This window comes from Muntiacus reevesi, chromosome X (genome assembly GCF_963930625.1).
Source record: "Muntiacus reevesi chromosome X, mMunRee1.1, whole genome shotgun sequence".
Lineage (NCBI taxonomy): Eukaryota > Metazoa > Chordata > Mammalia > Artiodactyla > Cervidae > Muntiacus > Muntiacus reevesi.
Genome location: NC_089271.1, coordinates 10644665 through 10671704, shown reverse-complemented (window position 1 = coordinate 10671704; position 27040 = coordinate 10644665). Strand labels below are relative to the sequence as shown.

General features: G+C 41.1%; 1 protein-coding gene across 1 annotated transcript in view; it reads right to left on the bottom strand.

Annotated features, from left to right (window-relative positions):
• FRMPD4 (FERM and PDZ domain containing 4) overlaps positions 1-27040 on the bottom strand; it is a 513884-nt gene that overhangs the window by 14821 nt on the left and 472023 nt on the right. The window contains exons 6-11 of the mRNA XM_065915564.1: positions 24636-24740; positions 21564-21671; positions 16611-16742; positions 11974-12093; positions 5185-5321; positions 2269-2395 (exon numbers count right to left, since the gene is read on the bottom strand). Of these exons, the coding sequence (XP_065771636.1) occupies positions 2269-2395; positions 5185-5321; positions 11974-12093; positions 16611-16742; positions 21564-21671; positions 24636-24740 (729 nt within the window). The remainder of the gene's footprint in view (positions 1-2268; positions 2396-5184; positions 5322-11973; positions 12094-16610; positions 16743-21563; positions 21672-24635; positions 24741-27040) is intronic.

Sequence of the window (27040 nt, the reverse complement as noted above, 5' to 3'; positions counted from 1 at the left end):
AGGAATGAAAGTAAGCTGATTAAGGGCTGTAACAGGACATCTAGCTTAAAATTTTTTTATTTTATTGGTGGGGGGGGGTGGGGGGGTGGAGTATAGATATGCTGGGTCAGGCATTCAACAAGTCAGAACAAGATAATAAAATTCTCCACTGAAATGGGGTGTGCAGTTTGTGGGAGCTCTTTTGAATACATACCTTCAATCCATAGAAAGCCTTTTAAACAGGCTCTACCATCCCATCTTGTTTCTTCCAGTCTTTGTAAGTTTTTAGGGAAAATGAGCTTTCTGAGCATCAATCATTGTGGAAATATTTGAAATTCCTATCTAAGTCTCTAGCAATGTAATTCCAAGAATCTAGTGAGTTTCATAGATGATTGACAAATGAAATTTTATCCAGTAAAACTGATCCTTAAGAAGACTTAAAAATGTAGATTCCCATATCCTAAAAAAATACTTGATTGAAAAAAGTCCACATTTCAATGTAAAATATGATATAAAACTACTATATAAATATAAAATAGATAAACAACATGGTCCTACTGTGGATAATAGGGAACTATATTTAATATCTTTATAATAATCCATAATGGAAAAGAATCTGAAAACAAATATATAATATATATACACACACATATACATATAAGTGAATCACTTTGCTGCATACTTGAAACATTTTAAATTAACTATATTTCAATAAATCTTTTTTAAATTTTAAAAAAATGAAAGAAAGAAAAAAGTCCACATTTCATAACAAACGTTCCAGAAGAGTTTGTTAGGGGTGAAATTTTCCAACAAGATGCAGAATATCAAGTGGCAAGGGTTGTAAAACTCTGTTTTCAACTGCAGATAACTTGCCAACTCATTTGTTAACTGTACCTCAACGCGCTATCCTTCATATAATTGTAATTTAGGACCAATCATCCAGCCTACTTCTTTCAAAATTCCAAAGCACTTTGCAAATTGAGGCGAAAGCAAACCACTCACTCTTAACTAGAAAGTTTATATAAGAAGGACAGTGATAGACCGATCTTAGAGCCGTTATCCAAATTATTACAAAACCAGTGGACCAGGCTTGGGGGGATACAAATCACACCAAGTCAATTAAAATAAAAGTAGCTTTGGGCAAATCAGAACTGACATTTAGAACATCTTGACCCATGACATCCTGCTGTATTTCCATAGGCTGAATGCTTACAGAAACTGAGAAGTAAGTCAAAGGTGACTGGTAGTGTATCGTACTTGATTACATGTTTAAAAATAGTCATTAGGGTGATGAGGGAGCAGAAATAAGTATTGGTAGCCAATAAAAAGGACTTAAAACCAGATACTAAGATCAAGGAATTACCCACATAAATAATTTGTACTAGAGTCACGCTTATATCTATGGCCAAGATCATTGAGAAAGTGTTCTTGGGTTGGCAGGCTGCCTTCAGTTTTACAGTTTACATAAGGCTCCTTCTCTCTCTAGTTTCTAAAACCTTTGGCTTTTTATTATCAATAAACATAACTCTCTATTCTGACCAACAGTATATTTTTAAATGTCCTTTCTGTTTCTTCTACTAGATTAAAAGAAAGAAAAAAAGATTTTAACGCTAATGATGGTGAGTGACAGAACTGAACTTATCTTCTTTCTAAAAGTACAATTCAGTTCAGTGGTTGTCAATTGGGGTGATTTGGGCAAAATCTGGAGACATTTTTGTTTGTCATGATTGAGGGGATGGGTGCTGACATCTCATGGGTAGAGACAAGAGATGATGCTAAATATCATACAATGCGCAGGACAGCCCTTCTCCCCAGTCAAAAATGATCTGATCCCAAATGTCAAGAGAGCCAAGGGAGAGAAACTTCGGTTTAATTAACGTGGCATCAAGTCTGCAGGGACCCTTACTGACTGCTGTGCACTTAAGCTGGTCTGAGTGGTAAGCAAAACTACGAGGAAAATATGAAATTATTAGGCAATTCTGTCCTCTAATCCCAATGTCTTAGAGGCTTTGCAAGGTTCTCCTGCATGCACATGTGAACGTGCACATACTCTATACAATAAGGAGTCTATAGTGTGCAAGGAATAAAGAGGTCTCCATAAGGATACTTATTTTTCACTGGTCTTAGAAACATGTGAATAGTTAAAGTAACAGAAGGTTATATAGTGTTACAGCTTCTGAAAATCTGGTGCTAAGTATTTTATTCATGGGCTAATTTTAAACATTTTAAAAAATGCATGCAAGCCTCTCTCTTTAAAATCCATTTTCTATTAAGATGCAAATGTGATACCTTTTTACCGGGTGGTACCAAGTTTTGATTTGCTTTGACAAGGTGTGAAAGTGCTTTCTTTATGTTCTTCTCTTTCATGCTTTGCAGCACAGCAGAGGGAAGAAAAGTCTCTAATCCCCATTCTTTTCTGCAATAAAGAGCAGATCTTTAATTTCACGTTCTCGTGATGATTAGTTATCTAAGACAAAATGGCGCTCTGATGTTTGTTGGAACAAACGAATTCTTAGTAAGGCAGAGAATGGAGACAAGTCCCCAATTAGGGAAGCAACCTTTAATTTACACCCAGGAAACATACTGTTTGATCACTAATCCATATGTTGGCATTTTAAAAGAAATATATTCCTCACTGTCCAGAGAGGAGCATTTGGGATCAATGGAAATTTAAGAGACACTTTATCCATCCCACCTGAGTCTCTTAAAACTCATTCACATGTCTGAGTTTGCACTTCCATCAACTTTTCTCCATCCCTTTGTTTATTCTCATTGTCACCTCCCCCCGTCTGCCCACGGTCGTCTTCATTCTCTTAGAAGGATGAGTATACCTCCTTCCTGGTCCCAAACCATTCTTTCCTCCCCATCTCCCTCACCAATGGTGATTTCTTTAGAAACACACAGTTCTCTTTTCTCCCACCCAGATAATGTCTAACTCCTTCCATCAATAGTTCTTGCTGAGGTGGGGAGCGGGTTGCTGGTATGGAGTCAGGGTAGGGTTCAGGACCCTTAAGTGTGTTTGGTACTGAAGGGGAGATATAACCATCTCTCACACGTGTGGCTATACTAGGAAAAAACAAACGATGGGACTGGGTTAGTATATTCTTGCCAAAAATCTATTTCTCCAACAATGAGTAGAACCCTATCCTAAGACGGTTTCACGTTTTGAATTCTAGGAAATTTATCCTGATTGGTCATGTGCCCAACAAGTATCTTCTAAATTCTATGAAGACTTTTGAGAAGGTTCTGGTTATATCTCCTGCTCCAGATTCTCTCTACAGAAGAGTAGGAAGTCAGCCTCCCTCCACTTGGCCATTCATGCACTTTTCCCTAGTTAAGATGGTGTTTCTCATGATCACCACTTGCTTCCTCTTCCTCCTCCTCAACTTGTACTTATTTTCGCCCATCATTTGGCACTTCTTATGGGCTACCTTGTAATTCTACTTATATCATTATTTTACATAATTATTTTTCATTCTATGTCTTGTCTTTATAATCAGATCACAAATTCTTCAAAGGTTAAGATAATAATTTAAACTTAATACTGTTTTCTGTTCTCCTAGTAGAAATATCATATAAAATGCTCAGTGAACATTTGTTGTGTGAACAAGTTAATTAATGAGAACATTAATTAATCATCACAGGCTCTGCAAGATTCTTAGGCAAGCTAGATATCTCTGGAAGTTGTTCACTGTACCATGTCCAACCTGGTAAATTGTGGGTACAGAGAGTAGGAACAGAGATGCATTTTGGTTGTCTGAAAATCATCTCAAGTTGTGCAGGCCACCTTTTCAAATGGGATCCAATTTCATCTGTCCCCCAAAACCTCAGAAAGGGGATTGGGTGAGGGTGTGAAGGGATCCACGTGGGTGTGAGACCTCTTTGTGAGCTGAATCTCTCTTGGGTTCCAGAGAAACCAAGAGAGAAAGAAACAAACTGTCTGCAAAAATAAGTGGACTGAGATTGGAAGACCTATGGTCCTCAAGCTGCACACAAGGATCTGTCCTTAGGCAGCGACAGGACAAGTGAGGATGGCAAGATCAGGGCATTGGGAGTCCACAAGCTGGAAGCTCTCATCTTCCCCCAAAAGGCTCTCAAGCCTGCTGAGAAGAAGCCATTTTGCTATGTGGGAGGGTCATCCTGCCACTGTGGGACCTGGGGAGCCAGCCCATGGGAAACCTTTTTGGGATGGAGGGTTTCAATCAGCCATATGCCACCAGGAGGTGGAGCAGACACTAAGGCTTTCAGTGTTACATGAAGATGAGGCTTCAGCCCCACCATAAACTTTGAAACACGACTATTGACTATTTCTTTTTCTTAGCATTAGAGCTGCCAGGATTAAGAAATTGGTGGCTGCTTTAGGCAACTGGATCACCTGCCAATGGGAAGTATCAGAGGGTTCGCTTTTAAAGGATGACTAATATAATCTTGTCAACTGAGGGCAACATAAACTGCTTTTTTCTAAGGTGGGATCTTTTCCAGCTAAAGAGGTAGTATGCTATTGTAAATGCCATATTCAGCAAGGGAAGGCATTTGTGTTCCAAACTTTTGATTCATGAAGCAAAGTTTGTATGGCATCCTTTCCCATGGTGTCACAGTTCTTTATTACCAACTTACCTGATTATGACTCAAAAAAATTACTTTTTATACGGCATTTTGATAATCTGAAGGTAATCTCTGGTTATGCACACCATCTTTGAAACACAGGTCAGGTCTTCAAATGATCATACAAACGACAGTGCAATGCAGAGTCCCACCGCCTTGGTTCAAATCCTACCCTCCCTAGTTAATAGCCAGTGTGATTTGGATAAGTTACTTAACTATTCTCAGCTTGCTTATCTGTAAAATGGAGTGACAGTTCTACTGATTTCAAAGGGAGGTTGTGGGAATCAAACAGCTTAATGTCTGAAAAGTGCTGAGACCAGAGCTTGGCTTAGAGCCAAGTTCATTTAGGGATTTTAAAATGTACGCTTCATTTGCAATGTGACTTTCAATTTAACCATAATTCTCTGAAGGTGGATTACAGAAGAAATGGTCTCTTCCACCGAAAATGAACAGAACATCCATATATTTTCCCTCTGGTTAACAGATGCTCTGCCACAAACAAGATCAATTTTGGAAATAGACATACACATCAAAAATACCCTTGGGCATTAAGGAGACAGCATCTTTGTCTCCAAAAGGGTTCGGAGAGTCAGCACTTACTCGATGTACTTGAGGGAGATTTTCTGCGTTTGCTTGGTGGTCACGGTTGCGATGTACATTTGCAGCGCTGCCAGCCTCAGGGCTATGTCATATTTTAGCTCCGGCCCAAACCTCTCCTGAACGACATCGTTACAACTCTGAAAAGACACCAGCAGAGGGCGCAGCTTGTCAAAGGATGCATCGTGTCGCCTTAGAGTGACACGCATTTCTTCTGTGTCCCACCCTCTCTTCCACGTGAAAGGGAAGTGACAGTGTCAGTCGCTCAGTCGTGTCCGACTCTTTGCGACCCCATGGACTGTAGTCCACCAGGCTCCTCTGTCCATGGAATTCTCCAGACAACAATGCTGGAGTGGGTTGCCATTCCTTCTCCAGGGGATCTTTCCGACCCAGGGATTGAACCTGGGTCTCCTGCATTGCAGGCAGATTCTTCACCATCTGAGCCACGAGGGAAGCCCAAGGCAAGGGGCTAAATGTGGAAACATTTCCACTGCTGCTTGGAATCGAGTCAGTATTTAAGTCTACACACACAGACCACACAAACATTGAACATTCATCACGAGCGAGCTGCTAAGTAAATATTTAGCTTTTTGTAAAAATAATGAGGAGTTTAGGAATGGAATTCCCAAACACAGGTGTCATGACTGAAAACGTGAAACCCTGGTAGCATGATGTGGCTTCTGGAGTTAGGCTATCGGGATTGGAATCCTCGGTTCCAATCCTCTTTCTCCACTTTCACCGTGTGACCTTGGGCAAGCCCCTTAGTTGTTCTGTACCTCGGTTTCCTCTTCTGTGAGTTGGGGATAATACTCCCCATTCACTGAATTGAGACAAGGATTAAATGAGCTAACAAGGTAAAGCCCTTAGAACTCCATCTGCTATATTGGAAGCTCTCACACATGTTAAGAGCTGTCATCAACAACATCACCCTCTTCCTAGCATCCAGAGGCTCCAGGGAGGCAGAATTAGAAGGCGATGGAGAGCAGCAGCTCAGAACCTACACCTGCTTGGGAGTCCTGGCTTCACTAATGGCTACCTCTGTGTATAACCTTCAAGCAGTTAACTTTCCTCTTGCAGCCTCAGTTTACTCATCTGTACAATGGGAATTCATACTAACACCGTGGCCGGAGTAGGGAGGGGGTGAGGATGAGGTGAGATGCACGCTTTGTCAACGTGCCTTGGTGCACTCAGTGGAGGGTGGCTCTGGAAATTGCCAGTCCGTTCCAATGGGCACCGCCCTCACTGTGACTTTGAGGGCGTCTCTTGGCTTTACTTTGTTCATGTGTAACCTACCTCACAGGGTTTGGGGTGAGCAACAGATTGAAGAGGTGCTGAGAGGGTGCTGTAACATGCCAAGTCCTCCAGGACCACAGGGTTTGAGGGTGCCATTCTCAGATCCTCATGGATCAAACACTGAGCCGAATGGTGATGAGAAACATGGTCCCACGTAAGCATATTATGCATGTGTTTACTTATCTTTGTTATGGGAAACTAAACTCTTGGGCTAGAAAATACAGGTAGCCTCTTTCTCCCTTCTTTTATTCTTTGCCTTGTCTCCCAAAAGCTTTCAAACAGAAAACTGTATCAGGACTTGCTTGGCTCCTTTCTGAGATAAGTACACTTATGACCACTTCATGCATTGATTTGACTGAACAGGAACATGTACCCTCGCAAAGGTCCATCTAGTCAAAGCTATGGTTTTCCCAGTAGTCATGTATGGATGTGAGAGTTGGACCATAAAGAAAGTTGAGCGCCAAAGAATTGAACTGTGGTGTTGGAGAAGACTCTTGAGAGTCCCTTGGACTGCAAGGAGATCCAACTTGTCATTCCTAAAGGAAATCAGTCCTGAATATTCATCAGAAGGACTGATGCTGAGGCTGAAACTCCAATACTTTGGCCACCTGATGTGAAGAACCGACTCATTGGAAAAGACTCTGATGCTGGGAAAGATTGAGGGCAGGAGGAGAAGGGGATGACAGAGGATGAGATGGTTGGATGGCATCACTGACTCGATGGACATGAGCTTGAGCAAACTCTGGGAGTTGGTGATGGACAGGGAGGCCTGGCATGCTGCAGTCCATGGGGTCGCAAAGAGTCAGACACGACTGAGGGACTGAACTGAACTGATGGTTTCTGCACACAGTATCTGCCCTTTGGATACCTCCCCATGCCGCTGTGGTGCTACGGAGGTATGCCCTGCCCACCTGCTCTGGTTGTCTGCCTCTCAACCCACCCTCACCCCCAAGAGTGAAGCCACATTCCCTCCCCTCCATTCTTCATATGCTTTTCCTTCTCCACTTCTCCTTAAAAATCTACGTCTATCTGGACTGGACTGGACTCTGATTGGAAATGGGTGTGATTAGAGGCAGGAGACAGGGTGGCTCTGAAGGAAGACAGCCTCTGGGAGCAATTCCAAGCTGCCATTTTGTTTTTGTGGCGTTAGATTTATCAGTTACTTCCAAGAGCTCAGGGCTGTCCACAATGGGGCACCATGCGTTTGAGGGTCCAGCTAGGGTCATTTTGAGAGATAGGGTGCCAGGCCATAAAAGGCATTCAAAGAACCAGTTTTTCTGATAAATTACTTTATTTTATGACTGCTAAAAGGACTTGCATGACAGATATGAAACAGTATTTTAGCATAGAATTTAGAGACAAAAGCTCCAAGTGGGATCCTAGGCTGTGTCAACTACTAATCAAATGACTTTGGACCTGGTATCCCATCTCTCTTGAGTCTCAGTTTTCTTATCTGAAAAAAAAAAAAAGAAACCTTAAGCTAACGACTGCTAACTCTCAAGGTTGCTAGTATACCTGTGAGGATGTTTTATAATACGGACTGTGCTTTACAAAGGTGAGTCATCACTATCACTTCTCAGAATTGCGACTGAGGTTGTTGTTTCCCACTCCTGTTATACCCTGTATTTAACCGGGCTCCTGGGTGAATTTTTTTGTCTAGGCGATTAGTCACTAATTACATTATATAATTAGTTCAAACTGATCCCAGAGAATTACTGTGACATATGACTTATACATATTTTTGGTACAAATTATGCATTTATTACTCTCAAGTACATTATTTAAAATAGTTACACATGCAAATGGCAGTTGCTGATTTGCTTAACAGAGATCTCACCAGACTCCACTCTAGACCTACAAAAATTCATTTATAATGAACATATGAGATACTAAAAAAAAAAAAAAAAAGATACTGCTAAGGTGTTTGAACACATTTTGTGGCCTGATTATCCTGTTTACCAATTGGTGTACCATCTTTTTAAAAACTAGACGGTGGACAGTAAAATGTCAGCAGAGCTTATTATAATTATGAATTCAAAGAGTCTGGATTATTAGGGCTTAGTGTTATTAGATATGCTAAAATCTGTAAAACACTTCATGGTCCACTAATGGTTAAGACATTTCTACATATTATCACTATTGAAACCTCTGTGGTCATTGTCATGGCTCACCTCATCAATGGCCACTGCCCTCACTAAGAGCTCACTAAGTTGAATTGATTTTTGGCTTTGTAATGTGATAGACACTGTTTCTGTTTCCTCTTTTGTTCTCTAGGCTAATTTTATTGCATCTTTTTAGTACCTTAAAATCAACACTTGGGACATAGAACCATTCGCAGGTCCAAGGACTCACGCTGGACACATACGTAATGTTAGACAAACTGCATGTTCTATGATATAAGGCATTTTGAAACAGGGATCTGAGTCCAAGATATTTTCATTTCCTATTCTCAGTGAAGGATAAATGAGATGATGATAGATTAATTTTGGTCTCTATCACCCACCATAACATGTTCCCCGCCCCCACCCCGCCACCCATCACTGGTTACTCCTTGAAGGAGTAGCTAATCCACCAGCCAAACAACACTCAAGGTAAGAAAGCAGAAATATCTTCAGTCTTCAGCTAGTCCCAGGGCAAGAGTCCCAGCAGGTTTTCCAGTTCTCAGGACAGTTCCACAGGTATAAAGGATGTCTTTGGAATAAGAAAGATCTCCATGAACTTCATTAGACTTGAGCAAACAGACTTAAATAGAACCATGCTTAGCAGTACTCCCGGGGTACTTAAAAGGCCTCCCCTCCCCAAGACAAACACAACTGTGTTCTTCTTTTAGAAATGCAATAAATTTGTGATGTTTAAAACAGAAGCCGAGTAAATGGTTTTAAAGCATCCTCTTGCTAATGGGATGAGTATATAATTATAGAGAATGACAACTGAATGCACATCACCTTCTACAGCCATGCGCTGACAGGCACCTGTAACTACGTATTTGCAACTAACAAGCTTAAAACATAGTATATGCGATATGCGTTGCAGTGGCAGAGCCCTGGGTCGGTTCTCAGCAGGAATATGGGGAAGACGCAGTAACAGGTCAGCTGAGAATCAGGCTGTCCCGTGCAGTCAGGTCTGGGTTACCTGGCCTTTGGGGAAGAGGGGATATTGTTGAGGGGTTGAACCAAAGTTAAACATTTAAGGAAGCCGAACGCGTGGCGGCTCATTGTTCTGGGTAGAAAATGGAGTGAAGTGCACCACACATCTCTCTATATGGAGTAGGATTACCTTTTCCTGATGATTGCGGGTTATCTACATGAACAGTAAACATCCTACCAAACTCTTAATACCACAGTCTCCTCCAAAGAGATGGGAAACATTTAACAGGCCTTTGCCTGAGTGCCCTCGTCAGTTGAAATGTTCCAGTATGTTCTGCTTTTCTCCTCCCACTTAATTTCTGCTCTCCAGGGCTTATTGGCCACTTAATTTATGTCACTATTCCTAACCTCTGACATTTATCTTTTCTACATCTCTCTGCCAACTTCTATTTTCTTTTCACACCCAACTTTTTAAAGATCACAAAAGCTTTGAAATGTACAAGAAAATACTGAGAATACTAAAACAAATACCAGTTTATCAACTACCCAGAGTAAATGAATATTTCTTTTCTTTTTCCTACATGCTTTGCTTTTTCTTTTCTTTTTTATTTTTTTTTCTTTTTATTTCTTAGGGCTCCAACAACCTTTGACTTAACATATATACTCTAGCCAAAGACAGCAGCATTTTTTTTGGCCTGCTTTTTCTGTGGAGGAAGGTTACATTAAGGTTTACAACCTCTTTGAGTAATTCTAATGTAGATGCTTAAGTATTAGGTAAGTGGGTTCTTACTGTTTAATGTGATTATACTGGAAATTTAAGAGTAATGGGAAGCGGTTATAGAGAAATATAGGAATACTGCCTAAATATCAAGTGGATCAATTCCCTTTGGGACAAACTAGCAAAGATTCTCATTTCTGGAAGCCTTACTTTTTAAAAATTATATCCCAGAATCAGACAGAGACTGCAAAACATAATATCTTCTTAAAGTTTTACTGCCTTGAAATTAGTAATTCTACTACAATGAATATCATGATGTTTCAGAACAATCTAAGCACCAAATAAATGAATGAACAAAATATGTAAATAAAGGAGAAGGGAATTCTTACAGGAGAATGCCAATGAATAACTGAAGAAGAGATAATGGAATTAGGCAAATCATTTTCAACCATTACAACAATAATAATATTATTATTTGGGCAAGCATCATCAATGAATACTAAAATAAACAGGTGAAATGATAAAAAGGGAGTTGCAAAGTGACTTTCTGCAAATTACTTATTAACTAGAAAAGGGAAAGTAGTAATTTCTGGAAAACATCACTTAATGTTTATGTTGACAAGAGTCAATCTGTAAAAATTCCTAGAAAAAAAAAAGAGTGTGAACCGTACCACAAAGGAGACAGAATGATACAATGTGCTTCCTGATACAATGCGCTACAGAGGGCATGGGGTCACTTGTGTTGCTTTTCTGCCCCTAGTGCGGAGCCCCATCTAATCATGAGAAAACATCAGAGAAACCAAAATGGAGGGATTTCTACAAAATAACTGATCTGCACTCTGCAAAACTGTCAAGGTTGTGAAAACTAAAGAAAGGCTGAGGTGAGGCATGCTCCAGATTGAAGGAGACTAAAGTGACATGCCAACTAAATACAAAATGAGATCCTGGAGAGGATCCTATTCTAGAAAAAAATTGATATAGAGGACAGCTTTAGGACAATGCGCAAACTTTGGATATAAACTGTAGATCACATAATGGAAATGTATCAGTGTTACGTTTGCTTATTTGGTTAACTGTGTAATGATTATATTGGAAAATGTCCTTGTTACTATAAAATATACTGACATATTTTGAGGTAAATGAGTATGGTTTTAGTAACTAATATTCATATGGTTTAGAAAAAATATTGTGTGTGGTGGGGGTCGAGGAGAATATATGCACACACTGAAGACAGAGTAAATGTGGTATCATGGGAATAAACTGGTGAATCTAGGTGACAGATATGAAAGAGTTCATCTACTACTCTTGCCACTTTTTCACAAGGATGAAATCAAAATCAAGTGAAAATTTTAAAAGCACCATGGAACTTTACTCAATATTTTATAATAACCTATAAGGCAAGAGAATCTGAAAAAGTATATATATATATATACATATATATATATATATATATATATACACACACACACACACACACACACACACATGTATATAAACTGAATCACTGTGCTGTATATCTGAAACATGATATTGTAAATCAACTAAGCACCATGGAATCCTTTTATAATATATTAAGCTTGGAGGGGTGAGGGACAAAGAGAAAGAAGATCCCAAATGAAAGAATTCAGGGAGGAAAACCCCACAGTTTATTCATCCAACAATGTTAGTATGAAACATGCCCCAGTTACCACATACCTGAACGTACAGATACTCAAAAGCAACTGGATCTCGCCTTAAAAGGTCAATTGGATCCTTTGGGACAAAGCTGATTCGGAAAAGACATCTCATCTTATGGGAGCTGGGCCTCTGGGTCACCTAGAAGAACAGACCAATGACAAGAATCCTTCAGTGCTGGCAGAAAGGTCTGTGGGTCAGAAGCAAAGGCAGCTTTCTCTGGACACTGAAGAAGGAAGTGGCTGAGGTTATTTTAGTATCTATCATCCATACTCATTCCCGGAAAACTGAACACTCCTATAACTTAGGTCACATTCCCCCAAAGCAGTCCCTGAAATGAGGGACTTCAAAAAGGAACTGTTCCCAGGAGAGGCCAGTGAGGGAGGAGGGCAAGGACGTCAGACAGCAGAGGAACCAGCTCAGGTCAGCCCAGCAGAGGTGGCTGTGGCGTGTCCCAGGGGAGATTCTGGTGGGACACTTACCCCATGGATCCCCCGGGTGCACAGAGAAGTCACTGGTTTGGCCTCTCCCAGGGGGATGTGAATTTCCAGCTCTGGACAGGATGGGTGCCAGCTCTCTGAGGGCAGTCCTCTGAAGATGCTGGCTGTTGTAAGTGACAGTCACACACTCAAGGGAGGCTGGGGGCAGGGCGCAAAAGGAGCCCCGGGGGGAAAGCACAGAGACTGTCCACTACTGATTTTTACTCCTTACCACTGCTATGGGTTTCTCCCTTGACTCTAGGACGACAGTAGGAATGCAAACGTCACAGTGACAACCTGCATGACATCCAACTGAGACGCTGGGGGACAATCGTTCTGGCCCATTCACAGAACCTGGAGTTCACAAGTTTCCCAAACTACCCCAATTTCTACTATGATGATTTGTTCAGATTGTTCAAACGGGCTGAAGATATACCATAGGTCCTTCAGGGTTAAGGACCATGGATCCTGTTGAGTTCCTTTCCTTTCCCCCAGCACACTGTGTGACAACTCCTAGGTCTTAATTTCTTAATTCTTTCTGTAACAAAAGGGAACCAGTCAATGGACAGTAGGTGGTTCATATACAGCTGAATGGATGAAAGACATGGGACTTCAAGAAAACAGGTAAAAAATAAAATAAAAACAAAAAAATATTTAAAAACAGAAGGTAAATTGAACTTCCCTTAAAGAGATCAGTAGAGTGAAACTAAAAGCATGCAGCAGGAACGCACACAGTTGTTCGACTTATAGTTTTGTGCACCTGGGTGTACGTTCTGACGCACTTGCATGCACTTTCATGTACTTGTAACTACTTTTCTGCAGCAGAAAATTCTGGCAAAAAAAAAATAAATGTTTGTGAATTGCTATTTAAAAGTTCAATTCCCTTAGAAGAACTAAGGTGGGGCACACTGTGCAGAGCGGACAAAAAGTAAATAAATAAATAAAAGTTCAAAATAGGGAGCTCCCTGGCTTTTACTGCCGTGGCGTGAGTTCAGTCCTTGTTAGGGAATTGAGATCCTGCAAGCTGTGCGGTGAAGGCAAAAAAAAAAAAAAGAAAGAAAGAAAAACATGTTCAAAAGAAAAATAATATTAATAACAGCTTCATTGAGTCCCTGACTTCCATGTGTACACACACACACACACTCTCAGAATTTACATCGCTGACTCTGCTATATAGAAGAATTTCAAAGGGAAAACACATCCCACATGTAAAGATACACTGGGCATCCTGAGAACCAGTAACACTGAAAGAGCTTTCCAGCTGTGGGCAGGATTACAAAACCGAGCGAACTCAGGAGCCCACAAGCTCCAGGCTGGTCATCACTGGCTGATCAGAAAGCAAACCAGGGAGGAGGATATGTGGGACCCTAAGAGAGCTGGGTGCTGGCAGGACTGCTGTTGCATATAACAGTGACGTTATAGGGTGTTTTGCCTGAAGATCAGCTCTGATGTTAGAAAGTCAGGGGTCATTGTATCTCTGGGCTCCTTTAATTAGTGGCAGAGACTGGGGTTCGAGCCCTGGGTTGCGAAGATCCCCTAGAGAAGGAAATGGCAACCCACTCCAGTATTCTTGCCTGGAGCATCCACTGGACTGAGGAGCCTGGCGAACTACTGTCCCTGGGGTCGCAAAGAGTCGGACACGACTAAGTGACTAACAGTCTCACTTTTCACAATCTGTCCTGAATTTTCCATAAGCCACATTGAGTCTATTTTTAGCAGTAGTAGGTTACACTCATTTTGGGAAATGAATGGGATGCAAAAGGATGCTTTAGACTCATTAAAAATGGCAGTCCATAAGAGGTACAGTCTCTAAAACAAGCAAAAAACCCAAATTCTTGGAAATTTTAGGTAGTATGTAAATAACAATATTATTTTCTAGATAGAGGTTTAGTGTCAAACTGCTAAAAATTCAGGTAGAGTTGCTTAGCAGTTCCTTGGGGGTTTTCATCACAGGTAAATGTTTTAAAACAATTTTTGTTATTGGACATATTTCTTATACTTACTCCCCCTTTCTATCATGCCTATAAATATTTTACAGTTCAATAGGAATATAGCCAATTTATTTCAGGATATTTACACTATCAATTTTTTCAGCACTTTGTTATTAGTTCTGATCAAAGAAAAAACAAAGCCTCCTTTAGAAAGATAAGGGACGAATCCTTGTTAGAGGGTTTTTGTTTCCTTCTAATGTTTTAAGAGGAATTTAAAAATTGGAAATCAACCTGGAATGAGAAGTTATGATTACCTAGCATCAGAAGAGATTTTTGAAAGAATCTCTAGGTGGTAGATGGAAGTTCTGGGGGAAGGCAGAAATAGAAATATCAAAAAGTTGTGGGAGGTTTCCATTAAACTCATAGTAACTAGCTGTCCGTCCACATCCCCTGGCATTTACTGCTCCAAGGTGAAGGCTGGTACTGCAAACACCTGTGACCATCTGCCAGTCCAGGGCAAACCAGCACAGCCAGGGCGTAGAAGTCCTTGGGAGAAGCCTACCCCCAATTATGGATAGGATGTTAGCAGACAAAATCCCAGTCCCCTTTCCGCATGAGTGGGATACCTCTGAGGAGTGCTCTCTACTGGTTCCCAGTGTCCCCAGTGGGACTGAGCTCCAGCTGTCCACAGTGGATACTGGCTTGAAGACACTCTTTAGTGGCACCCCCTTATCCCATTTACCCTCCTATTCCTCTCCCAGTATTTCCCAGTGTCACTTCCCAAATAAACCACTGGAGTCCAAATCCTTGTCTAAAGGTTGGCTTATGGGGGAACTCAGCCAAACACTGGCCTTTCACATGTGGGATTCTGTATATCAGGGGTCGTTCCCCTATATGGCAAATATATCAAAGGTCATTACCCAATAACGACAAATATATCAGGGATCATTCCCTTATAATGATGAATATATCAGGGGTCGTTCCCCTATAATGACAGATGCCATTCCCCTATAATGAATAAAGAAGTCATCTGGTTCCAAGCGTGTTGTGGTATAACAACAAACAATGATAAACAATTAGATGAGATTGAAAATATCAACAGGTAGATAAAAATACAAGGTCAAGTTTACAGAGAGGAATATAAATGAACACAAATACTGACTTTGTAAGAAAGTCACCACATTAAATTTTACTAAATCGAGAGAGTTGAGGATCTCCAGGTCCTGATGTGTGGCTTTTAATTGTGCGACAACCAAAACGCAACCAAGCGTGATGACACTTTTTGCTACGCCATCCATGTGGGGGTGACTTGACTGCCTGCCTCTCCTGGTGTCTGCTCACACCCCTGTCCAAAATGTCCCCTCTTCATTGAACTCTCCTACATCAGAGAAATTTGGTGAAATCCCTTGTACATCCAACAAAGACCACACCTGTGTGGAATCACAGGGAAAGTCACAGCACTGTGCTTAATTCAGCGGCCAAGCAGCCTGCCTGGCTCCCCAGCTAACAGATGGGGTGGCACCTTGGTGACCAAGAGCTGGGACACATTGAAAAGTGAAGTCACTCGTCGTGTCCAACTCTTTGCGACCCCATGGACCGTAGCCCACCAGGCTCCTCCATCCATGGAATTTTCCAGGCAAGAATACTGGAGTGGGTTGCCATTTCCTTCTCCAGGGGATCTTCCTGATCCAGGGATCGAACCTGGGTCTTCTGCATTGCAGCCAGACATTTTACCATCTGAGCCACCAGGGAAGCCCCCTGAGGCACCAGGGACACATTGGTGGGTCACAGATTTATAGTGGGCAGGACTAGGTCAAGGATTTCAGGTTTCCAGAAAAACTCTGAGGTAGGCACTCTGAACTTAAAAGAAGGAGATATGATTTGGGCTTCATTTAAATAATCTCAGAAAGCATTTCTTTTAATAGTTTCTAGAGCTCAACTAGTGGAACAGGTGAATAAGTCATTACCATCATGTAACATGTAATTCTGCACAGCCACCGCCCCCAGTGAATCACTGCTGAGCCTTTGACAATTCTGCTTGTGAGACCAACTGACAGTCTATGAAAAACTGACGGAAAGGGAAACATCACCTTGAGGTGTAAAATCCATTATGAATGCCAGTGCCTCCTTTAGTGGGGCTGCCCAGGGCTGTGGGGAAGGCACTAAAAAGATTCAAGGACAAGGGAGCTCGGGGCTGGGTGGCCTCTGCTCGGCCAGGCAGCATGGACTACGGGCAGCATTCACACACCTGAGTTAGGGTCTCCTGTTCATGAAGCAAGAGCAGCTTCGTTCCGGCCCCTTCCGTCCTCTGCTCCAGCATGAGGGAGAAATGTTCGATGCCTTTGATGGAGAGCTTCTCTTGAAGGGTTAAGATGACATCCTTACAGAGGAAACATTGAAGACATGTGATCAAAATCAAGGTAGCCTTCATAGATTCCACATATAAATGACCTCATATGCAAAACATAAATAGACCCAGAGACATAGAAAACAAACTTGTGGTGATCAAAGGAGAGACGGGGGAGGGATAAATTAAGAGATTGCAATTAACATATGCACCCTACTATATATAAAATAGATAACCAGCAAGGACCTAGTGTGTAGCACAGGGAACTCTGTTTAATATTTTCTACTTATCTATAAGGGAAAAGAATCTGAAAAACAATATACATAGATATATATCTATATATATCTATATCTGTATCTATATCTATAGATATATACATATCTATATCTCCCTACATAAGTGAATCACAGTACTGTACTCCTGAAACTAACACAAGATTATACATCAATTCTACTTCAATTAAAAACCAATCCAGGTACCCTCTGGAGTTAGTAGTCAAGATAGCCAAGGAGTTCACCATGACTGAAAAGTGTTGTGCACATAGGCTAAATTTTCCGTTTTGTACCTTTGATTGATTCTTAAGCTTGATGCTCCAAAGACCCCCCAAAAGATACAGATATGGGGCCTTCTTTCTCTGCTTGCCCTTTTCCTGGCCTCCCCCACCACCCCAATTCTTTATGGACTTCAGACATGGAGAGGCAGTCAGGTGCATGGCTGGAAGAGGATCTTACCTATCACCTAAGGTCTTAGAGAGCCTGGCCACAGATTGCACGGTGAAGTTGGCTCAGACAGCCTCATTCTAAATGGGGAGGCAACTGAACCACCCCTGAAAGCGGTCTACCCCAGGGCTTTCCAGCCCACCACCTGTTTTTATAAAATAAGCTTTGCCGGAACCCAGTCTCACTCATCTCTTTATGTCTGGGCTGCTTTCGTGATCTGCCTGGGCAGAACTGAAACTGGTGGCAATGGAGACTGCGTGGCCTGGGAAGCCCCAAATATCTGCTACCTATCTGGCTCTTTACAGAAAAAAAAAAAAGCTTGCCAACCCCTCTGTAAGTGCATGTGGTAGTGGTACAGAAACTGGTTCTGCAAACAGTTGGGTTTCTACCCTGGCTCTCATCTGTATCAGCTGGCAGCTTAGGGCAGGTTACTTCACTTTGAGCTACCTTAGTGTCCCTGTCTGTCAACCAAGGATCATAAAGATACCTGCTTTGGAACAGATACCAGGACGACACGAGTTCATACATAGACAGCACTGATTACAGCAATGATGGGCACACAGTCAGGGTACCATGTTGATAAAAGAAATTTTCACATAATGAGGTCCTGGGAAGTCATGCCAAGTTCTGCATGAGTTAACCTGAATTTTGCTAACTTGAACAGTCTGTCTGTGGCCTATTAAACACTGTGCACCTGCTTTAATTATTAAAGAAAAGGGCCCATCGACCAGAAGTCATGAATGCCCAGGTTAAAAATAAAGATGAAATGGATTCTTTCCTGGGATGCCAGTGCTGGTCTTTCTTTGATGATAAGACTCCCTACCTGGGTGCCAAGGCCAGATTGACTCATTGTGTATGTGCTGGTCTGGGTTTGTTTTGAAATCCTGAAACAATGTATTGCTGACCTGTTTAATGTTCTTTTTCTCTGACAAGATATAAAACTGTGCTGAAAACCATGCTTTCTCTAAAGCATTCTGGGAAGCTGGCTTCAGGTCTATAGTCCTCAGTTTGGCTCAAATAAAACGGTTTTCTATTCTGATTATTGATGATTATTTTCATCGACAGTAACAGTATACATATATCAGCTTCTATTTTAAATCTCTGAGGAGGGTAGAATGAATAAGCTGTGTCAGCAATCCTTTATAGGATTAAACACTTATGGTCAGAAAGGTGTTCTATACACAAGCACAAGTATACTGTAATGCAAACAAATGCTGTCAACCATTACATTTTCATGTACTCGAAAACTAGTAAGTGATCTCTCTTCAAAGATAATTAATACTCAGGTGCTGAAAATCCCATAGAGCAGTGGTTTTCCACCCAGAGAAATTTTGCCCCAAGGCAACATTTGGCAATTTCTTGAGATACTTTTGGTAGTCACACTTGGGTTGGGGATGCTATTAGCATGAAAGGAATTATCTAGTCCAAAGTATCACCAATGTCAAGAGAGAGAAACCCTGCCACAGAGAAAAAAAAATTTTTTTTAATTGATCTTTCTTGAGGTTTTGATTTTTTTCTGTGGATCGTTTTAAATTTCTTCTGGCCCCTTTAAAACAAAGATTCCCATAACTACTTACCAGGGGAAGAAAATCACTCAACAGAAATTCCATGACTATACTGAATTTCATAAAGGGATTCTCAGCCTCTGTGTGGCAACACACCCTTTATAAAACATTTTCCTGAATCACCAGGAAGGACATGTGATAGCAATAACATTACCCTATTGTGAATCTGTAAGCAAAAATTTTGGCAATTTTTCTTAAACAGTGTCATACCCCTTTCATACCTATGCTATTTCTGTTTTATGCCTACCAGTCTGCATCTATTGTGGTAACAAGGCTATTAGGCACAAGCTAAGATAACTTAAATTTGATGTGAATTCTTTGCATTGCTCCCCATCTTCTCACTGTCATCTGCCATTCCCAGGGAAATCAAACCTCATCTGGGGTGGGTTCCTATAATATAGAGGCCAGAAGGAATTAACAACAGGGCTCTCTCTCTCTCTTTATTTAGGGCTCTCTTTTAAATTTAGATTTATTTCAGTTAAGTTATATTCAAGTCTTATATTCAAGTTATATTCAAGTCTTCACCCATATCTTCAGATGGGTAAGGGGTCCAATGGCAAGGAGCTTTTCTGACCAGTTGGTATCACAGAACAAGACACAATATCAGAGGGAGTGCCTCTTTGAAGTTAGGTCAGGGGTCTTCAAACTAGAGCCTGGCCATTTCATTTCAAATGTGGCCATGGACATTTATTTACACACTATTATCTGTGTAGTAAAGGACTAGTCTTGCCTAAAGAAAGGTTTGCTTCTTTGCCCCTGGCTCTTGGCTCTTTAAGGTCTTGGCAGGTCCTGCTTGATAGGGGTGTTTTTGTTCACTGGGGCGTCTTGGGCTATAATGGACAGTCTATGCTACCAATGGGATTTATGGTGGGGGCCTTGAGTCATGTGCCCAGCTTATGTCTGGAGGGGCAGGGCACTAAGGTCAGCCACACAGGTGGGCAGCTGTTTAAGTGGTCAATCCCCAATAAAAATTCTGACCATCAAGGCTTGGGCGAGCTTTCCCGGTTGGCAGAATTCCGTGTGCGTTGTCATAGGTCAGTGCTGGGAGATATAAGCATTGCTGGCACAACTCCATTGGGGAAGTATGGCTGCGAGCTCTCTGCTGCCCTGGGCACCTTCTCCCCTTGTTGATTCTTTTTTTTTTTTTTTTCCCCTTGTTGATTCTTATGTGTAGGCTTCTGCTGTAATAAACTGTAACTGGGAGTAAACCAATGGCTGTGTTCTGTAAGTCCTTTGAGTCCTTCTGAACCTACCTGTCTCTGGCTGATTTCATGGTACAACAACTGAGTCAAGTAGTTGCAGCAGAGAGCAGCTGGCCCACAAAGCTTAAAATATTCACTCTGCAGTCCTTTCCAGGAAAAGTTTGCTGACCTCTAAGTTACTTGATCAATAATTGGAGACACATCTCCCCATAAATTGATTTTGAGTAGGGAAAAAAGGAAAAGGACTTTTTCAGTCATCACCACTTAAAATTAGCAGTCTTATACAAAGGAAGTTAATATTTCATCTGCAATGATTTAAAGGTGATTTAAATGCTCCATCATCAATCTAATATTGTCTGCTCTATTACCTGCTAAATCACTACCTATTTAAAGCAATTCAGAACAAGCTGCTTGTGGTAGCATAGCAATAAGAACGCGTGGCAAGTTGGCCTTGACAGAAATGATTCCACTCATAAGGTCTATGCTGATTAATTAAAAAAAATAACGAGAATTAGAGGCTGACTATTGATAGACATTTTTAATACAAAGTCTATATTCTCTTGATACATTATTATACAGCTCACTACTAGGTGCCTTTTATTTTTACCTCAATAAAATCTTTTTTATTGTGTCATTTGAAGAAAGCCTAATTTAGGCTGATGGAACATTAGGGAGGAATCAATTTCTGAACACACTTTTGCCCAATAAAATAGTGAATATGTACTTTTTCCCCCCAGGAAGGAAACATGGGGGAAAAGAATCCATATGCTTTGTAATAATCCCCATTAGGGAGAACTCACCTGTGGCTCTGAAATAAGAGGATTGCTCTGTGACTCCTCCTTTTCACTCCTGCCCTAAAAGCATGACTCACTTCTGCCTTTTTATGTATCATTTCCATGAAATTGGTTACAGCAATTCAAAGTAAATGTTATCTTTACATTATTCTATCCCTTATTTTTGCTGGACACTAAAGTAGCAGGCATTTAATTAAGAGCTAACATCTTAATCTTTTCTGTGGCTGACATGGCTGAGAAATCATGCTGGCTTTGGGCAGGGTGCCAAGGTTTCTTGGTGACAGTCACACTATTTTAATTAATTTTCAGTTGCATTAAAATGACTAGTCCTAGTGTTTCATGACTGATAGCATATTATATTGGTTTGCAACACAGAGCAGAACCTTCTTTGTTTAAATTTTTTGTTTGGGTCTGTATTTACGTATTCACACACTATAGTATTTGGAAACAACCAAGACAATCTCAGATATAAGCAGATAATTCTAAATGAAGCTATATCCACACAAAACTCACAGTGGGACTTTCACGTGATACCTGACAGTCTCCAGGTACAGGGTTCAGTGGGTCCTCTTACCTTTATGGAGGTGCTGGAGTCAAAGCGAAATGATTTGGTTTGCCCATTTTCCAGATAGACTTTCAGGACATTTGGCATAAAAAGAAGTGAATTATCCTTAACAGTTTCCTATTTAACAAACAAACAAAAAAAGAGTCACATGTCAGTCAAATTAGGATTCTGCCCCTTGTAGAAGCAGCAATTTATTGTAATCACAACATTAAAAAAAACAAATCAAACTTTCTAAGGCCAACCAAACTATCCCTCTGGTGATATCTGAGTTCAGTTGTTTATAGCAAAATTCTTCTCCTCTAGCTACAGATAACTCATTTGATTCAACTGAAAGACCTTTTCCCATCAGAAGATCAATCAGATGAGGCTTTATTTTAAATTAATTTAAATCAAGGCCTCCCATTGGAAAGCACAATAACAGAAATAATTGCTTTGTAATTAAAGCACAATGTTTGGGACCACAAGGCCAGACTTTAGCAGAACAACATGTCTTGAGCAGAATCAGGACCAGAAATGATGATATTTCACATGATGCCTGTTGGCAGGAGTCATGATGGCAAATCATAAACATTAATAAGCTTTGAGTTTAAAGTAACTTTATGAAATGATTTTTAACCCATTTAGACATGTTCCTTGGACTTCCCTGGTGGGTCAGCTGGTAAAGAATCTGCCTGCAATGCTGGAGACGTGGGTTTGATCCCTAGAAGATCCCCTGGAGAAGGAAAAGGCTACTCACTCCAGTATTCTGGCCTGGAGAATACCATGGACTATATAGTCCATGGGGTCACAAAAAGTCGGACATGAATGAGTGACATGTTCCTTAAACTTCAAGGGATATATGATGTAAGGCATACTTCCGGCGAGGCAGAAAAGGAAAGACGACCTCAACAGAAGTAGGTTACCTTTATTCAGACAAGGAGGGGCGACAGTTGGCCTAACGACCAGGCTGAGCGCCAAGAGGGATCAGGGAGGCCTCATACTTATAGGAAGGTTTGTGGAAGCGATAAGGGAAACGTTAATCAGGCGGGATATTTTGAGTACTCTTTTGTTGAGATGACATTTGTAGTTGGGCAGGGGGCGATAAGTCTTCTGGGCGAGTGTAGGGGGTGGAAGGTTTCCGGACAGGGGGTGATAAGTCCCAGATAGATGCAACCAGCCTGGAGCATCAGGGTGGAACTAAAGTTATACTTTGTTTTCTCCGAAGTTAGATGATTCAGCAAGGGGCCTTTGAGACTGTTGTTCTCTTTTCTAGGCCCAAAAGACTCCTTCATATGAGGAACAGGTTAGTGTGTTAAAAGAATAAAACATTGTAACAAACAGATAACTTAAAAATAAGTCAAAAGAGACACTTGAAACACAACCAAAAGTAAACAAAAGAAATGTATTTCTTTGAATTCTCTTTAACTGGAAGTAGGGAGGGATGAAATGAGGAATAAGAAGCCAAGGTGGGTGAGTTCCACAAACACGTGGTTGGTCAAGAAGTCTTAGGAGTGGAGGGAAAGCCAGCAATCATGAAAGTGTAAGCCCCTTGTATTACAGATGAGGAATGGAGACCAGATGGCTACAGATTTGCTAACGTCCATCAGTTGGTCCATGGGAATTCAGTTTCCAGGTATGCCTTTCACTTCCTGACTCCCCTCTCCTCCTCTCCACTCCTGTTGCCTTATTCACTAAGTGAGTGAGGCTCCATGTCTAAAAGGAAGGCCACACAATGACTCAGAAGAGCAAGAGGAGACTGGAAAGGAAGCCAGTCACAAAGGCCTGTGGTTAGTCCATGGCGGATGAAGGAGATGATCGACCCCCAGAGCTGTCATATCCTATGTCCAAGTGGAACAGATGCAGGGCAGCAAGTTTTGGCAAGACGACACTTGCACCATGAGTGACTTGCCAAGGATCTGAAGGCTTGTATCTTCAAATTCACATCCTGAACCACCCTCACGGAAGAATCTGTGGCCCATAGCAAGTATATCATGGATGCCATTTTATCCCTGTGAGGTTACTTAAACAACAAAACCTCAACACCAAATGCTGGCACTTCAAAGGTTCAAAAAAAAAAAAGAGTGCCCTGGAGGGTAGCTTTCTAAAAACTAAAAACACTAGGCTCTATTTTGGGGGAAAAAACTGAAAATAATCATCCTATTGATAGTTGCATTATTCATTTTGAAGATCAATTATGTGCCTGAGTAGTCATGATTTCTATCAAGACTTACTGATGAAGGTCTGAGCAGTATTTCCTCAGTCCTGGTTGAATACAGAAGACTTTTCCATCATTTTAACTTCTTTCCATTTTGATTATTTGAAAGAAGAGAGACATTTTATTTTGGCTAAGAATTAGAAGAAACCCTTCTCAGACTATAAAAAGGGCTGTCACATGGAAGAATGCTTAGTTGGCAGAATGGGGAGAAGTACGTGCAAGTTTCAAAGGGGCATAGTCTACTCAACAGGTGACAAGGTCAGAGATCTCAAATCAAATGAATTCTGTTGCAGAGTAGTGAGGTCCCTAACCCTAGAAACATTCAAGGAAATAATGGATTACTATGTATTCTGGGTTTGCAAGAGGGAACACAGCCGGGGCTTCCCTGGTGGTCCAATGGTTAAGAATCCACCCTACACAATTAAAAAAAAAAACAAAGGAATCTGCCTTGCAACACAGAGGACACGGGTTCAGTCTTGGTTCAGGAAGATTCTGGATGCCGAGGAGCAATTAAGCCCGGGGGCCACAACTACTGAGTCCACTGTCTGCGACTCCTGAAGTCCTCTGGCCTATAGCTCACGCTCCGCAACTCAAGAAGCCACCACAATGAGGAGCCCTCACACCTCAACTAGAGAAAGCCCATGTAGCTGCAGCGAAGACCCAGCATAGCCAAAACACAAAATAAAGAATACAATAAAATAAATAGATCTTTTTAAAAAAAAACAAAGAAGGAGGAGGAACACAGCAGGCACAACCTGGCGATCTCTCAAGCCCTTTACAATCTTGAGATTGGATACCCGGTGAAAGCCATCAACCGATTGTGAGCTGATCATTCCAGTGGGGCAACTGGCTCTCTGTGAGTCACCAGTAGGTGACTTTCAACTCACCGACACTTGGCCATTGATGATGACCTCCTCGGAGAACCGTACTTTGACTGGATTGGACTTTAATCTTGCCTTTTTTGCAGCGCTAATAAATGCTGATTTGGGAGACTAGAAAAAAGAAAGAAAATAGTTGATCTGATTATTGGTAACATAAGACCAACCTGGTAAGAGTTGTTTTCTATCTTTATCTTCCTAGATATTTAACATTTTTGCTCAAAAGGGTTTGGTACATGCCCAATTCAAGGACTAAATATGAATGATGGATGCAATCAAAACCCTGTCATGCTCATCAAGTAATAAGTTTGATTTAGCTACCAGACCAGAACTATAAACAGCATGTTCCATGTTCTTCCAGAGCATGTTTCCAAGGATCCTTTAAAATGACAGTCGTGGAAGTACATAAATCCTGCCTTCAATACAGAGCTTTGAGTACAATGTATTGAAGAAGGAATTCATAGGGCCTTGACTCCATCTGAGGCCTGTCCGTGCTGGTCGTGCAAGGCCACCTCTCCAGTGGACTCTGAGCTCTGTGCTTAGCGCCTATGGGAATGACAATGGAAGGATAAGACCCCCTCTGGGCAGGGGAACCTTGAAGATCACATCCAGGTTACTCATTGCCTAAGAGGAAACATACCGTAATCATCCCTGCCTCCGGACAGGTCATAAATTTTTTCTGCATCTATCGGGATGTAATCACAGGCTTATTGATTGTTAACTGGTTGGAACGTGACCACAGGCTTATTGATTATTAACTGTTTGAACACATAACACGTGAATGATGGGGTTATTGTAGTTGTATTTACCCTTCCTTTGTTTATATAAGTTTCAAAGAATTTGGGGTGGTGGGTTTGAACACGTACACATGGGGTATAAAGATTTTCACAAAAGCTGGTCGGGGTCCTTGGCTAAGAGGAGACTCTGCCTTGGGCCCGCAGGTGTAATAAACTGCACTCCACTATCTGCATTGTCCTTCTGAGTGAGTTTGTTTCCTGGAAAGCGTGTCTGTAACATTATCAGTAGAAGGTGAGGGGGTGCCCAAATCTCATGTTCAGTTTATAACAAGTTGATCATTAATAATCTATTTTAACACGGTGGAGAAGAGCCACTGACAGTTCTAAAATAACTGATAATCTCATTGTTATTCATACTAAGGGCATATGGGAATGTGAACAGGAAAGGGTACATACACACACACACACACACACACACACACACGAAAGCTGCCACGCTTTATGAGCCCAAAACTTGAGCTTCAGCCTCTTGTTGGTAACCTGTGATCCTATAATCTTACTGGGCAAGGTAGCGAAGAGGCCTTGATTTAAGATTGAAAGTCACCTAAATCACTTTGTTTACAACAGTAATTATTAATACAATATTGTAAGTCGATTATACTTCAACGAAATAAATAAGAAATAATATAAAAAAATAGAAAGTCAACTTCATGTTCTGCCTCACCTTATAGGCCCTTTGTCTTTCGTTGGAAAGAGGGGCTGAGAGATTCAGTTGTTCTCCCTCAGAAATGCAAAGGACAATAAGAAAACCTGCTCAGAGGATGTGATCTTGGGAAATGGACTTCATCTGAAAGTGCCTCTTTGCACAGTTTTTGTGAAGCCCAAGGGGAAGGGAATTGACATGGTAGGTGTCTACCATGTTGCAAGCACCATCTGTTTATTCTGCATTCTCTATTGAACCTAATATAGAGGTAAATAGTTAGCCTGAATCATACAACTGCAATTTTAAAATCATACAATTGCAAATACTGGATATACCACGTGGTTCAATCTAATGTTCTTCACACTATACAGTTCTAAGAGATTGAGGATGTTGTGTAAAGAATTCTAGTAATTAACTATAGAATCAATGGAGGCTCAACCTCCTGTGTACTGCAATCATCTTAAAGCACAAAAGCCAGTTAGCGTATCCCATATTTTGAATTTCAAGTAAAAAAAAAAAAAAGATTTCCATCTTTTTCAAATACAAGTATACTTGAGACCAATTTAAAAACAATATGTTGGAATGGATAAGTTAGGTGTGGTCTATCCATACAGTGGGCTTCCCTGGGGCTAAGAATTCGACTGCCAATGCAGCAGACACGAGTTCAATTTGTGGGTTGGGAAGATCCCCGAAGGAGGAAATGGCAACCCACTGAATAATCTTGCCTGGGAAATCCCATGGACGGAGGAGCCTGGCAGGCGACAGTCCATGGGGTTGCAAAGAGTCGGACACAACTTAGCAATGAAACAACATCCATACAATGGAATATTATTCAGCTACAAAAAGAATGAAATTCTGATACATGCTACAACGTGGATGAACCTTGAAAACATCATGGTAAGTGAAAGAAACCAGACACAAAATGCCACATATTTTATGATTTGATTCCACTTACATGAAATGTCCAGAATAGG